This window comes from Rattus norvegicus, chromosome 12 (assembly GCF_021556685.1).
Source record: "Rattus norvegicus strain SHRSP/BbbUtx chromosome 12, alternate assembly SHRSP_T2T, whole genome shotgun sequence".
In the NCBI taxonomy this organism is placed as follows: Eukaryota; Metazoa; Chordata; class Mammalia; order Rodentia; family Muridae; genus Rattus; species Rattus norvegicus.
Genome location: NC_141545.1, coordinates 10416748 through 10431041, shown reverse-complemented (window position 1 = coordinate 10431041; position 14294 = coordinate 10416748). Strand labels below are relative to the sequence as shown.

Here is a 14294-nt window from a genome sequence, read left to right as displayed (position 1 = left end):
CATCTCTTTAATGGTGATAATCTCCTTGAACACCCTGCTTCTGTTTCAGCACTTGACTGCCACCTGAAACTACCTAATGCTGCTTTTAATTACAAAACAGAAACTACATTATTTCTGTCCCACATGGTGTTTTCACCACAGTCCTGAGTCATTAGCAATAACCATCTCACAGATTCAATATTTTGTCTATGAAATCAGTCCGTTATTTTCTTCACGTCTGCCTTACTCATTTTCTCAGGGTATGGGCAGATTAAGAAAGATCTGGGGCCAAAGTATCACACAAATGACCTCATGGTAAATTTCTCATGGAGTCTATTTTTTCACTGAAATCCCATGGCCTTGACTTTTGCCTACATTACTCTTAAATCTCTGATCTTCCAGGTCCTACATGAACAGCTGATTAAGCTCTGTGTACAGCCTTTCATGTCATTGGTCACCTTAATTTCTAACATCTTTGACACTCTTCCAAAAGAGAACACTTCAAGTTTCTCTCCGGCAGCAAAATCCCTTTTTACATATTATTTTGTCATTGTGGTTCTAACTTGTTACTGTGCTGCTGTGACGGAATCCTCTAAGCAAAAACATCACAGCTGATAAACATTTTTTTTGTTTTTTTGTTTTTTTTTTGGATGGTTCTGTCAGATCACAGTCCATCACTTTTGAGCCTAGAATTGAAACTCATGCTAGAAAAATGGGCAAAAACTGCTTCCTGGCTTGCTCTCTGGTGTGCTCACTGTCTCACGCTCAGGCAACTTTCCCATCCAACCCAGGCACACCTGCTTACAGACATTGCCACCTTCAGTAGAAGATTCTTTCCGCATCAATCATCAACCAACATAATCTCTCAGACGCAGCAACAAGACATTCTGATGGGGGCACACCTTCAACTGAGGGGGGCTCCCTCACATGACTGTAGGCTCTGAAATGTTGAGAAACTAAAGCTAATTAGGCCACAGAGACAAAAATATATGAGAAAGTTTTAACCATCTGACAATCCTGCCAGAAGACCAGGTAGGCAGGCTGTCCAGAGATCGACCAGACTATCTGTTACTCCAGACCAAATTTTCACAGTTGCTGCAAGTGCTGGAACAGAACACCAGAGGCAGCTTCCCCTCTCCTGTGTCTAAACCTCGAGTAGATTGCTAAGATTATCTCTCCATGGCTCCTATTCCCCAGCCCCCAACACTAGTAAGCATTCCCCTTGGCACACATCCACCAATTAGGTCAGTAAAAGAGGTAATACTCAGCAAACCGCCTTTCAGAAAATTCAGAGAGCAAACAGAAAGAAACCCAGGGGGGGAATACTCCCACCCAAACAAGACAAACACAGAAATTAGCACCAAGACCTATAATCACCCCAATCTCAGATGTCTAGACACCAGAATAGGAATATAATCAATAAAAGCCAGGGAAATATTTCACCAACAGAGCCATGTTATCATACCACGGCAAGTCCTGAATGTGCCCACATGGCTGAAAGCACAAGAAAAAAACCTTAAAACCAACTATATAAAAATGATAGGATCCCTAAAGAGGAAATACATAAATTCATTAAAGAAATAAAGGAAAACACAAACAATGACACTTGAAGGAAACACATAAAATAGTTCAAGACCAAAAAACGGGAATAGAAGCAATAAAGAAAGCACACACCGAGGAAATCCTGGAAATGAAAATTTTAGGACTGCAGAGGCAAAATTCACCCAGAGAATAGAGATGGTAGAATCTTGGACATTAAAGATAGAATAGAAGGAATGAATACATCAAAGAAAATGTCAAGCATAAACATTCCATGGTCAGAACATCCAGGAGTTGTGGCACATTATAAGAAGACAAAAACTATGAATAATAGGAATACAGGAAGAAAAAGAACACCAGCTCAAAGAACCAGAAAATACTTTGAACATATAAAAGCATACCTACTAGGATTACACCCGTCTTCTCAATGCAGACTCTAAACACCAGAAGAGCTTGGATACATGTGCTGCAGACTAAGAAACTACAGAAGCCAGCCCTGATTATTATACCCAGAAATTTTTCAGTCACCAAAGATGGTGAAAATAAGACACTGTGAATAAAGTCAAATTTGACAATATCTACCTGCAAATATACCCCCTATACAAGGTGCTAGAAGAAAAATATGCAACCCAAGGAAGTTAGCTCTACAAATGAAAACACACGACATAAATAATCTCACATCATCAGCAAAACGGAAAGGAATCGCATACATTCCATGACCACCACCACCACCAGTGAAATACTTGGAATAATAGATCACTGCTCACTGATATCCCTTAATTTCAATGACTTTAATCCACCAATAAAAAGTCACAGCTAATAGAATGGAGCTAAAACAGGATCCACCCTCCTGTTATATAATAGAAACATCAAGGATAGACAATGCCTCAAGGTAAAGGGTAGGAAAAAAGATATTCTAAGGAAATGGAAGTAAGAATGAAGCTGGTATAGCCATTTTAATACACAAAATAGACTTCAAACAAAAACAAAAAAGGACAGCATATACTCTTCAAACTAAAAAAGTTCTAAGAACCGAACATTTCAATTCTTTTATCTACGCCACAAACATAACAGCACCCCCCACCCCATTGTAAAAGAAACACTTCTGCAGCTTAAATAGCATGCACTAGCAATGGGAGAGTCAATATCCCATTCTCAACAACAGACAGGTCTTCCAGTAAAAAACTAAATACAGAGACCAGGCATGGTGGCACAGGCCTTCAATCCCTACACCAGGGAGGAAGAGGCAGGTGGAACTCCGACTTTGTGACCAATCAGGTCTACACAATGAGTTTCAGGAAAGACTAGGCTACACAAAACAGCCCTGATTCAAAAAACTGAAAGCAAACACCACACCACCACCACCACCACCACCACCAACAAAAAGCTAAAGAAATACTTCAGCTAAATGATGTTAAAAACCAAATGAACCCAACTGATATTTACAGAACATTCCACCCAAAAACAAAAGAATATATCCTCTTCTCATCCTGTGGAATTTTCTCCAAAATCAATGACATGCTTGAACACACTGCAAGTCTCAACAGATACTAGAAAATGGAAATAATCAACTGCATCCTAACAGACTACCATGGATTAAAGCTGCATATCATCTACAGAAACAGAAAGCCTACTAACCAATAGAAACTGAACAACTGGCAAGAAGGTATTCTACATACTACAGAAAGAAAAACCTGGACAGAAACCCAGCTAACCCCATTCCCTAAAATCTGTCCTTCCTGTAAGATGTGCAGTGGCATGGAGGCACCAAACCTGTTTGAGTGGCCAACCAATGTTTGGTTTAACTTGTGGCCCACACATGAGAGGAAATCCACGCCTTACACTACCTGGATGGCCAGCAATCTCAGAGACTTAAATAGCGAGCATAGCGAGTGCATGGGTGTCTTAGTTAGGGATTTACTGCTGTGAACAGACACCATGACCAATGCAAGGCTTATAAAGAACAACATCTAATTGAGGCTGGCTTACAGGTTCAGAGGTTCAGTCCATTATCATCAAGATGGGAACATGGCAGCATCCAGGCAGGCATGGTACAAGAAGGGCTGAGAGTTCTACTTCTTCATCTGAAGGCTGCTAGCAGAATATAGGCTTCCAGGCAGCTAGGATGAGGGTCTTAAAGCCCGCACTCATAGTGACACGCCCACTCCAACAGGGCCACACTTTCTAATAGTGCCACTCCTTGAGCCGAGCATATGTAAACCATGACATTCCACCCATGGCCCCCAAAGGCTCCTTCAAACATGAGTCTATGCGTGCCACACCTAAACATATCATAATGAAAAATACATTTAGTCCAACTTCAAAAGTCCCTGTAGTCTATAGCAGTCTCAACAATGTTAAAAGTCCAAAGATCAAGGTTTCTTCTGAGATTCATCCAATCATTTAACTGTAATCCCCAAAGCAAGACAGGAAACCAGCTGGGCAAACTCTAAATCTGAATCTCTATGTCTGATATCAAAGTGGTCTTCAGATCTCCAACTCCTTCTTCTCATCTTTGATGACTGCAATAAACTTTTTTTGCCCAGGCTGGTTCAACTTCCTCTTAGCAGCTTTTCTCATCAGATAGACCTGGGTTCTGGCATCTTGAACATCTTGGGGTCTCCAAGGCAACCTCAGGGTTACAATTTCTCGTTTCAATGTCTGGGGCCCCCACATGATCTTCTGGGCTCCTCTAAAGCAAGAGTCACTTCTCCAACTCTGCCCTCCGTAGCATTCTAAGCTCAGGTTGATCCACCCCACTGCCACTGCTGTTCTTGGTGATCATCCCATAGTACTGGCATCTCCAATATGCTGGGGGTCTTCTGCTGCAACTAGGCTTCACCAATAGCCTCTCATAGGCTCTCTTCACGGTGTCAAGTCTCAAATCCTTTGCATGACCCCTTCAGTCCTGGGCCATCAGCTGCAACTGAGATTGCACTTTCACCAATGGCCTTCCATGGCTTCTCACAGTGCCAAGCCCCAGCTGTTCTTTATGACCTCTTCATGCCTTCAAAACCAGTACTCCCCAGGTGACTCACATTACCAAGTACAGCTGAAGCACAAGGTAAATCCTTGCTATTTTTGGAACACAGCTTCTTTGTGCTCTCACAAAATAATCCCCAGAAGATTTCAGTTCGGTGATTCTGGTCTCTTCTTTTTTTTTTTTTTTTTTTTTTTTCCGGAGCTGGGGACCGAACCCAGGGTCTTGTGCTTCCTAGACAAGCGTTCTACCACTGAGCTAAATCCCCAACCCCTCTGGTCTCTTCTTAATCATCACTAACTTGTTAGCTCTAGCTAACTAGCATCAACTGTCCCAGTATTCCCTTCTTGACTCTATAGCCAGAGCTACATGGCAGAAGCTGCCAAGTTCTGCTGCTTGCTGGGGCTAGAACATGCCCCCTTGTTCTATTACATCATCACCAGCTTTCTGTGTTCCAACTCCTTCACTGCCTAAGTTTGGCTGTCCTGGAACTTGCTCCATAGACTGACTTTGAACTCAGAGATCTGCGTGCCTGGGATTAAAGGTGTGATGATCTACCAAACCTGGATTTAAGTTTTCCTTCACCTAGAACTTGCTCTAGACTGGCCTTGAACTCAGAGATCTGTTTGTCTCTGCCTCCTGGGATTGATTAATGGCTTATAGTACCATGCCTGGACCTAAATTTAGCTGGGTGGGATCTTGCCCCAAAAATCACTATTCCATTAATTGTTTCCATCAATTTAATGTCCTTGAACACAAGGATGCAGCTCCATTTTACATCCTGGTATCCTTTTTATGCTTGAGCCATACATTTTATATTTCCCCTTTCTCAGCTTGCTATGATTTTTTAAAATGCTCTTCATGAGACTGAACCAGAGAACAAAGTCTATGATGGGTGTCTCTGAGACTTCCTTTGTCAGTGCAATTAATCTAAATTTCTTCACCTTAGCCTCAGGCTGACTCTTCAGACAAGGGCAAGAAGTAGTCACAGTCTTCACCAAAACACCATAAAACCAGTCTCTAGACCACACATTGAAATTCTCCACTGAAACTTCTTGGGTCAGGCCTGCACGATTCAAACCATTCTCAGTCTTCCATATTCCTACTAGGACAGCCCATTAAGCCCCATTTCAAGCATTCCACTGCTTTCCAAATACAAAGTCCAAACATCCACATTCTTCCAAACAAAAGCATAGTCAGGCCTATCACAGCAACACCCAGTCCTTGGTACCAACTTCTACCTTAGTTAGGGTTTTCTGTTTGAACAGACACCATCACTAATGCAAGTCTCATGAAGAACATTTAATCGAGGCTGGCTTACAGGTTCAGAGATTCATTCCATCATCATTAAGGTGGGAGCATGGCAGCATCCAGGCAGGGATGGTACAGGAGGAGCTGAGAGTTCTACTGGTTGGCCTTCTACATTAGGTCCAATGCTTTGTCTTTTATTTTGTATATTGTTTGCTCTTGTTCACCTGTCCTCTCTCAGAGGCCTGAACAAGAGGGGAAGTGGATCTGGGGGAGATGGGAGGCAGGCTGGATTTAGGAGGAGTGGAGGGAAGGAAAATTGGTCAAAATAGACTGTAATGAGAGAAGAATCTATTTGAATAAAAAACGTTAATTCAATTTTCCCTGAATAAAAGTGCAAAGATTGGAAGCAATAATGAACGAAGAGAAGCAAAGTCATGAAGACAGGAAAAGGATGATTCTGATAGATACAGGTCTCTTTCTGTTTATGTAGAGGATGACCATCGCACAGGAGTTCATGACAAGTTCATTCCTGGGCCCTGTCTAGATTTCTGAGGTCAGAAGCTTCGCTTTCAGCAATGTGAAACATATACCATGTAGGAAACAGACCCAGGTCACTCTCTTGTGTTAGCTTTTATAGTAGTAGTTTGGATGGCGGAATTACAGAGGTTCCTACTGCTTCAATTCTAAAACAGTATTCTTGTTCCTCTTTAAGGAAAACTTGAAAGACTATTCAAATAATAGAAATACATATATATGTATATATATATTCTTATAGAGTATTGCTAGAGAAAGTATATAATACATTAACATATAAGTATGTTAAAACATATAAATATACACATTAACCACCACATATATATAATGCATTAGACATATAAACTGATATATAAAAATTTTAAATCTTTAAACAAGTTCTCCAAAGCAAAAGGGTGGGTAATTTAGAAGAAAAGAGAGAGATCTGTCACTTGCCTAAGGCTATTGAATCTTTGTTAAAGTAAAATTTTTTTGTCATTATTTAAATTCAAGCATAATAAGTCAGTCTATTTCTTAACCTCATTTTTCCTTTTTCAAGCAGTCTGACTCTTTGGCAGAAAGCTCTCATACCATCTAAATAAAGTGGCTTCTCCATGTTTACAGGATACAATAACAGCACATTTTTTTCTCATCTCTCTTGCTATAAAAGCTTGAAATTTAGTTTTCCTTTTCCATAATCAACTAAAACAATAGTCAGAAAAAAGCCTTTGAAGGTGATTGCTTTGGCTCGATTCTCTATTCTTTCCGCCCTTCATTTTATATGGCTATCTTAAGTATAGGCCGAAGAAGTTCTCACATCCATCTGACAAATGAGTTTATTAAAGATAAAATTGAGATGGGAGAAAGAGGATTTATCGATCCTGCAAGAGCTATAACTCCACGTGCTGCTTTGAAACCCACTCAGCACTGACTGTGAAGTTCTGTACAGTCCTTTGGCCTTCGCTCTTTGTCTTCATTCACTTAGCACAGTGCCCTCCTCAGGCGCCAGCTTGTCCTGAGAAAATGAGCATTTACGTTATTTTATACCTCAAGCCACCATGAACATAACTCAAGGAGAATAAGAATTCTGATACTTCTTAAAATTAATTTCAAATGCACGGAAAACACACTGACAATATTAGTGGGATCCAGGGCAACATTGTTATTTTTATGAGAACTCTGTATAGTGTAGGTACACAAAAACATAGAGTGAGAATGTGTTCGTGGTAATGGGGTACTGTGAGTGTAGGTAATATGTCCACCTGCATCATAATACATACAGTGAATGCTTGTAATTTTACATCAACTGTAACAGTGCAACATGGTTTTAACTAACGTTAGTTAATATCTGTGGACAATCCCCACCTACTGCTCTCAGAGTTTATTTAGCGTACTAACACACAGTCCCAAGTCACACTCACATTCAGTGTTTGACGAATGGTTCTGGATCATGTTTTAGTTTCCTTTTATTCTTCCTATTTAAATCATACTTGGTGCAAGAACTTTTACGTGACCAGGATAATGTATTCACTGAAGTCCTCTTTCTATGCCTTTGTACATCATTTCACATCAGTTTCAGTTTCACAACCTTATTGTATTTAACTAAATGAATAATTATTTAGAATAACATCTTTTATTCTTTTACACTATATAAACAACACCATTAAAATGATGTATTAAAAAAAATGTTGGCTATGTTCAATTTACACCAGAAATCCAATACAATCCAAAGGAAATTCCTAGCAATTTACAGCGGGAAAAAAAAGCCCCTCAGAATTCTCATTAGGATTATAAAGAAATATTACACATAATGGGGTAATGTGAATTCTGTACTTACCACAAAGCTACAACAATGAACAATGAATACAATATTTGTGAAAGAATAAGTGGACCGGACGAAAAGGCCAAAACCATAATTCTAAAATATATTCAGCCTTTCCATAAAAGACCTAAGGAAAGGTCCACCAGGAAAAATGTGAACTTGACAAATGTTTCCTGATTGTACATTACACAAGGTAAATAAGCACAGACGTTACAACTACAAAAACAAACAAACAAAAAAACAAAAAAACCCAAAGAAACAAAACCAAAAAAACTCAAAATTACCCAAAAACTGTTATATTTCTGACCCTCCAGCTTCTGTTAATTTCTTTTTTACAAACAGAGAGGCCCCATGCTCTAGAGGTCTCTCTTTAGAATGGAGGTGACCAGACAGGTGAACTGTGTCTCAGCAGGCCCTCGTGTCCCTTGGGGTTTCAAGCACACATAGCCTCACTAAAGACAACACACAAAGCAGTGTTGGAGAATAACTTAATGTCTGCTTCCTACCACATGGACCACGACACAGGATGAGGAGTTTGCCTTACCCACATCACACAACACCGTGCACACGGACAAAGCCCTGCATCTCAGAAGCTCCCTCTGTAGCCCGGAATTTAATTTCCCTGCGTCACACCACTGTGGCTGGTGGGGGTGGGAACACAAAAAGACTCTAATCACGTATTGCTGAAGGTAGAACCCATCAGCTCTTTCCTACCAGTATCTAAACGATTTATAAAATATCCCACAAAATTGAATGCGGAACGCAATGTTCAGAACTTCTAGAAACCAGACTTCAGTTTCCCAATCTGTCTTCCTACTACACACCGAAAGCAACGCCAGTGTGCGCACACTAGATAGAGATACTATAAGCACCACATTTACCACTGCCCGTGTTACAGAGTATGCCCTGCCTGAGGGAATCCTACACAGAGAGGGTCTGAGTCTAAGGGCCTCTCTCTGCCCAGTCACCACCTGAATCCACATAACCACGTCTGACCCACATTCTGTCTCAGTCCCAGTGGATCAGATATGGATAGATCAGCAGACCTGCTCCTTCTGGCCTGGGGAGCTATGAGGAGGACGACACTCACCATGGCATGATCTGTGGTCCTCCTCATAGCTCCCTGTAGTTGCAAAAGAGAAGAATACTGGAAAGAACCTGCACGGTACCTCCCACGGCTGGTCCTGATTGCTGGGTCTACCCAGAGTCCCTCATTATCTTGGACATCAGAGCTGGGCCTCAGGACAATAGCATCTCCTCTACTTGGTGACGGAAAGACCCAGACAACTGAGGCCTTCACAGCTCTGCCCTGCTATCCTAGGGGCAGAGAGAAACCTAGTCTGGGAAGTTGGCACTTCAGTGCAATTTCTAGAGCACTTTCTGTTTTTCTTCCAAGACATGGGGTCCATTACACACTAACATCTCCCTCATAGCTGGGAAATCCTGCAACCAAACTTCAGTCAAAATCAAACATTAACAACAATTAAAGCAAAAGTGGCCATGAAGTTTAAAGCAAGGAGCAGTAACATGGGAAGCGAGTGACAAACAGAAATAAAAAGAAAAGGTCATGGCTGCTGCTAGAGACAGTAGAACATGGAGTTTATTACAGATAAAAGGAGAGCAATGCCAGAGGCAAGGACATCAGGAGGAGTCCAGAGTAGGCAGGACCCTGAGCCATTTGAGAAAAGGGGAGAGAGCAGAGGGAGAACCAGACCAACAAACCAGGAGGTTAAATGACAGATAAAAAAGACCAAGTAACCAAAACAAGGGAGAAGGACCTGCAGCCAAGTCTGCTTTGATTTGTTACATAGGCACCTCAACCATCTGTCTCAGGGTTTGAGACTTAACAGTAGGGGGGAATGGAGAAGTCCAGGGTAGAAGGTTGAAATTATTTAATTATAATCTCAAAAACTATTCTGAAAAGTGGAAACAGGCTTTATGCTCCAATATTCTTCAGGGACTAGACATACTTATTAGAGTACACCAAGTATTATTTACAGCTGTTCTTTCAGGGTGTGTGTTTTCAGAGAGGAAAAGCACCATTCCTGTTAGGCACAGTGACACCTGCTTTTCCAGATTGTCTATGTTGGTTGATTGGGCTTCTGGAAATAAGTTTAGCTTCTCATTCAGATTCTTGGACTGCCTTGGTCTGTGAACACTCCAAAATGGCCAGTTTGGAATTTTACTGATTACCCAACATTGCTAATGCCAACTACTGCTAAAACAGTAGTTTTAACATTTCTCATTTTCTTTCTCTCCATCCCTTTCTGTGCTGTGACTACAACAGCTATGAAGTTCATCAGTGAACCCAACTCATACACAGGTCACTCTTTGTCTTTTAATTCTCCTGAAAAAGTCAGAGAGAGTTTAGAGGCCACACATTCACTGGTCTATTTTCCTTCTCACTCATTTACAGTCAGGGTCTAGCCTGAGAGGAGTTTTGGGACACTCTTCCAGGCACTGGGCATCAGAGGCAGGATTAGGGGTTCAAAGCAAATCTTAACTATATAGCATGACCAAAGAATGAGCAAGAGGAGATGTTACTCTAAACAGAAATATGAAAGCACTTGAGAAAAAGGAATACAATTCTTAATGACTGGAAAATAGAAACAAATAAGAAATTAGAGCAAAGATGCAGAAATAAAATGAATTTTAAATAGTAATACTGTCCCTATCAGTAGTCCTTCCAGTACACATCCCCACATACAATTTCAGATTAGAAAAACACTACATACCACACACAGCTCTGCCTGCCTCCCTTGAGTCCTGCTTGAAACTGAGAAACATAGGTGAGACCCCTGTGACCCAGTCCTCCTGCATGCGGGGACCACAGCAAGCCCAGCAGCAACGGTTCTGCCCTGACTTATCAGAGACCCCTCTTCCTTCCAATCCATACCTGCACCTGCAATTGAGGTTCTGCACCACACACTCCAACCCACAGCTCTGCTGGCCTTTGGGGAGGCTTGCAGCTATCCAGGACAACGAGTCCCAGAGGCTTACTTACCCAGGGACTACCAGGCACCAACACCAGAGTCAGCCAGATGGCAAAAAGCAAATGCAAGAACATAGCCAACAGAAGTAGTGCAAAATGACAACATCAGATACCAGTTCTACCACTATGCAAGCCCTGGATCCTAACACACCTGAGGAGCAACGCTGGGACCATAAATCTCACCTCATGAAGATGATAAAGGCCTTTAAAAAGGATATAAATGAATCACTTAAAGAAATACAGGAAAATATAATCAAATAGGTAGAAGCTCTTAAAGGGGAAAGAAGTAAATAAATCCCTTTCAAAATATAGGAAAGTACAATTAAACAGGTGAAGGATAAGGATAAAATGGCTCAAGACCTAAAATGGAAATGGAAGCACGAAAGGAAACATAAATGGAGGCAACCCTGCAGATAGATAACCTAGGAAAGAGAACAGGAATTACAGATGCAAACATCACCCACAGAATACAAGAGATAGAAGAGAGAATCTCAGGCATACAACATACCATAGAAGACACTGATGCATCAGTCAAAGAAAACGCTAAATGTAAAAAATTTCTAACTCAAAATAACCAGGATACTTGGGACACTATGAAAAAAACCAAACCTAAGAGTAATAGGGATAGAAGAGGATGAAGATTCCCAGCTCAAAGTGCCAGAAAACATCTTCAACAAAGTCCTAGAAAACTTCTCTAGCCAAAAGAAAGAGATGGCTATAAACATACAAGTGTCCAGACAGGCATGGTGCGGGAGGAGCTGAGAGTTCTACTTCTTCATCTGATAGCTGCTAGCAGAACACTGACTTCCAGATAGCTAGGAGGGGGGTCTTAAACCCCACACCCAATGACACACCTACTTCAACAGGACCACATCTTCTGATAGTGCCACTCCCTGGGCAGATCATATACAAACCGTTACAGAGAAGGAGCTCTATTTTATTCTCAATAAATCAGGGCCTTAGGGGAAGCTCCCTCCCCAAGCTGTTGCTAGCTCTGACAAGCATGTTCCTGGGCCTGAGAAAAAGCTGTCATTCTCCATACACTAGGGCCTCCTGGAAAGACTTGCTTGACTAGGCCAGCCCTTAACACAACCGTGTTGTGTTTTCAAAGAGTTATCACCCAATGTAGTCTTGCCCATGTGGCAGAATGGAGAAAATGTACCTATAGGTCACATTAGGTCTTAATGTTAGTTATGACCACGTAATGCCCTCTGGGCAGCTTGTTAGAGGCCTGTTCTTGGATGTGACAACGAACCTCACGAGTGATTGTAAATCAGGGGGTCTCCTTTGTTATCGTTTGGAGCCAAATTTCTGGACAATCATGGTCAACAAACATGTGTATCCTAGCCTGTTAATCTCTACTAGGCCTGATTAGCGTGCTTCTTGTCTGTAGGGTGTCTTAGCTTAAATGTTATTTGATGTCACTTACTATTTGTATGCATTGGTAAATCTTTTACATCATCTAGTCTCCTCTCCTACGTCGCAGCTAAGTACTGGAGTGCTGCTACCCAACACTTGAGATACCTTGTACAACTTCCACAACGTTAACTCCAAATGGATCTGACACCTAAATGTTAAATGCTAAGGGCAGAACTTGTAGAAGACACAAGAGAAAGGAGGGCTCTCTAAGCTTGGCTTCCTGCCAAGGATATTTCTACACACAAGACTCCAGTCTCAGAAGTGAAGTAAATCCAAGGCCACTGCCAGGTCCAAGGACACCGAAAGACTTCAGAGGGGGGTGCAAATAGGCTGCTGCTTCTCACCCAGTCCCAGGAAGGACCCGCCACTCCGGCTCCCAGCGCTCTTCCGCGTGCTCCTCCCCGTTGTGGGCAATGACCTTTCGCTCACGACCTCAGGACTTTGGAGCTTGCCTGATCTCCCCTCACAGCACCCAGAAGCAGCGCACAGAGCACAGAGTAGCAAATCATTCAAACCTGCTCAGCTACAGAACGAATCCTGCAGCAGGGCACTCGGGGGAAAACAAAACCCTCCTCCTCTTCTGACTGGCAGGTCCGCTTGCAGGCTCTGACTACCCAACAAGTCTTGAACAGCTTGAGCACCTCTCTTTGGGTTAGAGTGTGCTGAGGGAACAGGGCGTAGTGTTCCAGGTCTAGGCTTTCAGACCAGGGTCAGACCATTTCCAGACAAGCAAAGGTCTGCATTTCGGTAGCACTTGTGCCTATCTTCCCGCACAGCCTCTAGGGAGGACCCACCACTCTCGCTCCCGCTGCTCTGCCCCTTCGTGGGCAGTGACCCTGCTCTCACCATGCCGTGACTGCAGACCTCGCCTGAGCTCCCTCGCCGCACCACACTGCAGCGCACAGAGCAAGTCACACATTCAAGCCTGCTCAGCTGCAGAGCTGGACTCTCGGTACCGTACCCGGAAGAGCCCTCCTTCTCTTCTGACTGACAGGTCGGTCTGGAGACTCTGATTGGCCAGTGAGTCTTGAGCCGCTAGAGCGCCTCTCTAGGGTTAGAGTGTGCTGAACACAGTGGTTCCTGGGCCGGGCTTCCAGTCCAAGGCCGGACCTTTTCCGGATGCGTAGAGATTCGCATTTCAGTAGCACTTTTTCTTGTTCTCCAATAGCTACCACAGCCAGTTCCTGGGAGGTCCCCACCACTCCAGCTCCTTGCTGCGCAGCTGCCTGCTCCTCCCCTTTGCGGGCCTCGCCTGTGACGTCAGAGCTTGCCTGGTCTCCCATCACAGCACTTCCTTCCCTTTTCCTCCTGGAATCAAGGTGGTTAGCTTGCTGGGGAATTATCAATATGTCCCACAAGTGGAAGGGAGCTCAGAATATTAAGCGTTAAAGAGAGATTTTAGGGAACAAGATTTTTGTCTTGTGGCTTCCTGCTAGGTTCAACTACTTTCACCTGGGAGGTATAAGACAAGACTTGAAGGAAAGCAGGAAACAGATGACAAACATTGTGGAGCACTATTGTTACCCAGCACATCTTCCTCAGTGGGAAGGTGGAAAACAACAGAAACCACAGCTGTCTTAGTCTAGGATCTCCAGATGGACAGAAGTGATAGATTGAGTCTCTGTACATAGAAAGTGTCTGTGTACCCATGGAAAGTTGAAGAATACTCTAGTGGTTCAGCCCATGTGGCTGAATGTCTCAGTGATCTTCAGCATATAACATAATCCTCAAGCAGCAGGCTCCAATGCCTTAAAAAAAAAAAATGAACGTGTTATCCAAAGGTCGGGAAAGCAAAAAGA

General features: G+C 42.6%; 1 protein-coding gene across 1 annotated transcript in view; it reads right to left on the bottom strand.

Annotated features, from left to right (window-relative positions):
* LOC120095871 (zinc finger protein 431-like) overlaps positions 1-13778 on the bottom strand; it is a 44685-nt gene extending 30907 nt beyond the window's left edge. Inside the window, exons 1-2 of the mRNA XM_087579483.1 lie at positions 13606-13778; positions 13342-13504 (exon numbers count right to left, since the gene is read on the bottom strand). Of these exons, the coding sequence (XP_087435609.1) occupies positions 13342-13504; positions 13606-13778 (336 nt within the window). The remainder of the gene's footprint in view (positions 1-13341; positions 13505-13605) is intronic.
* Between the last annotated feature and the right edge of the window lie 516 nt (positions 13779-14294).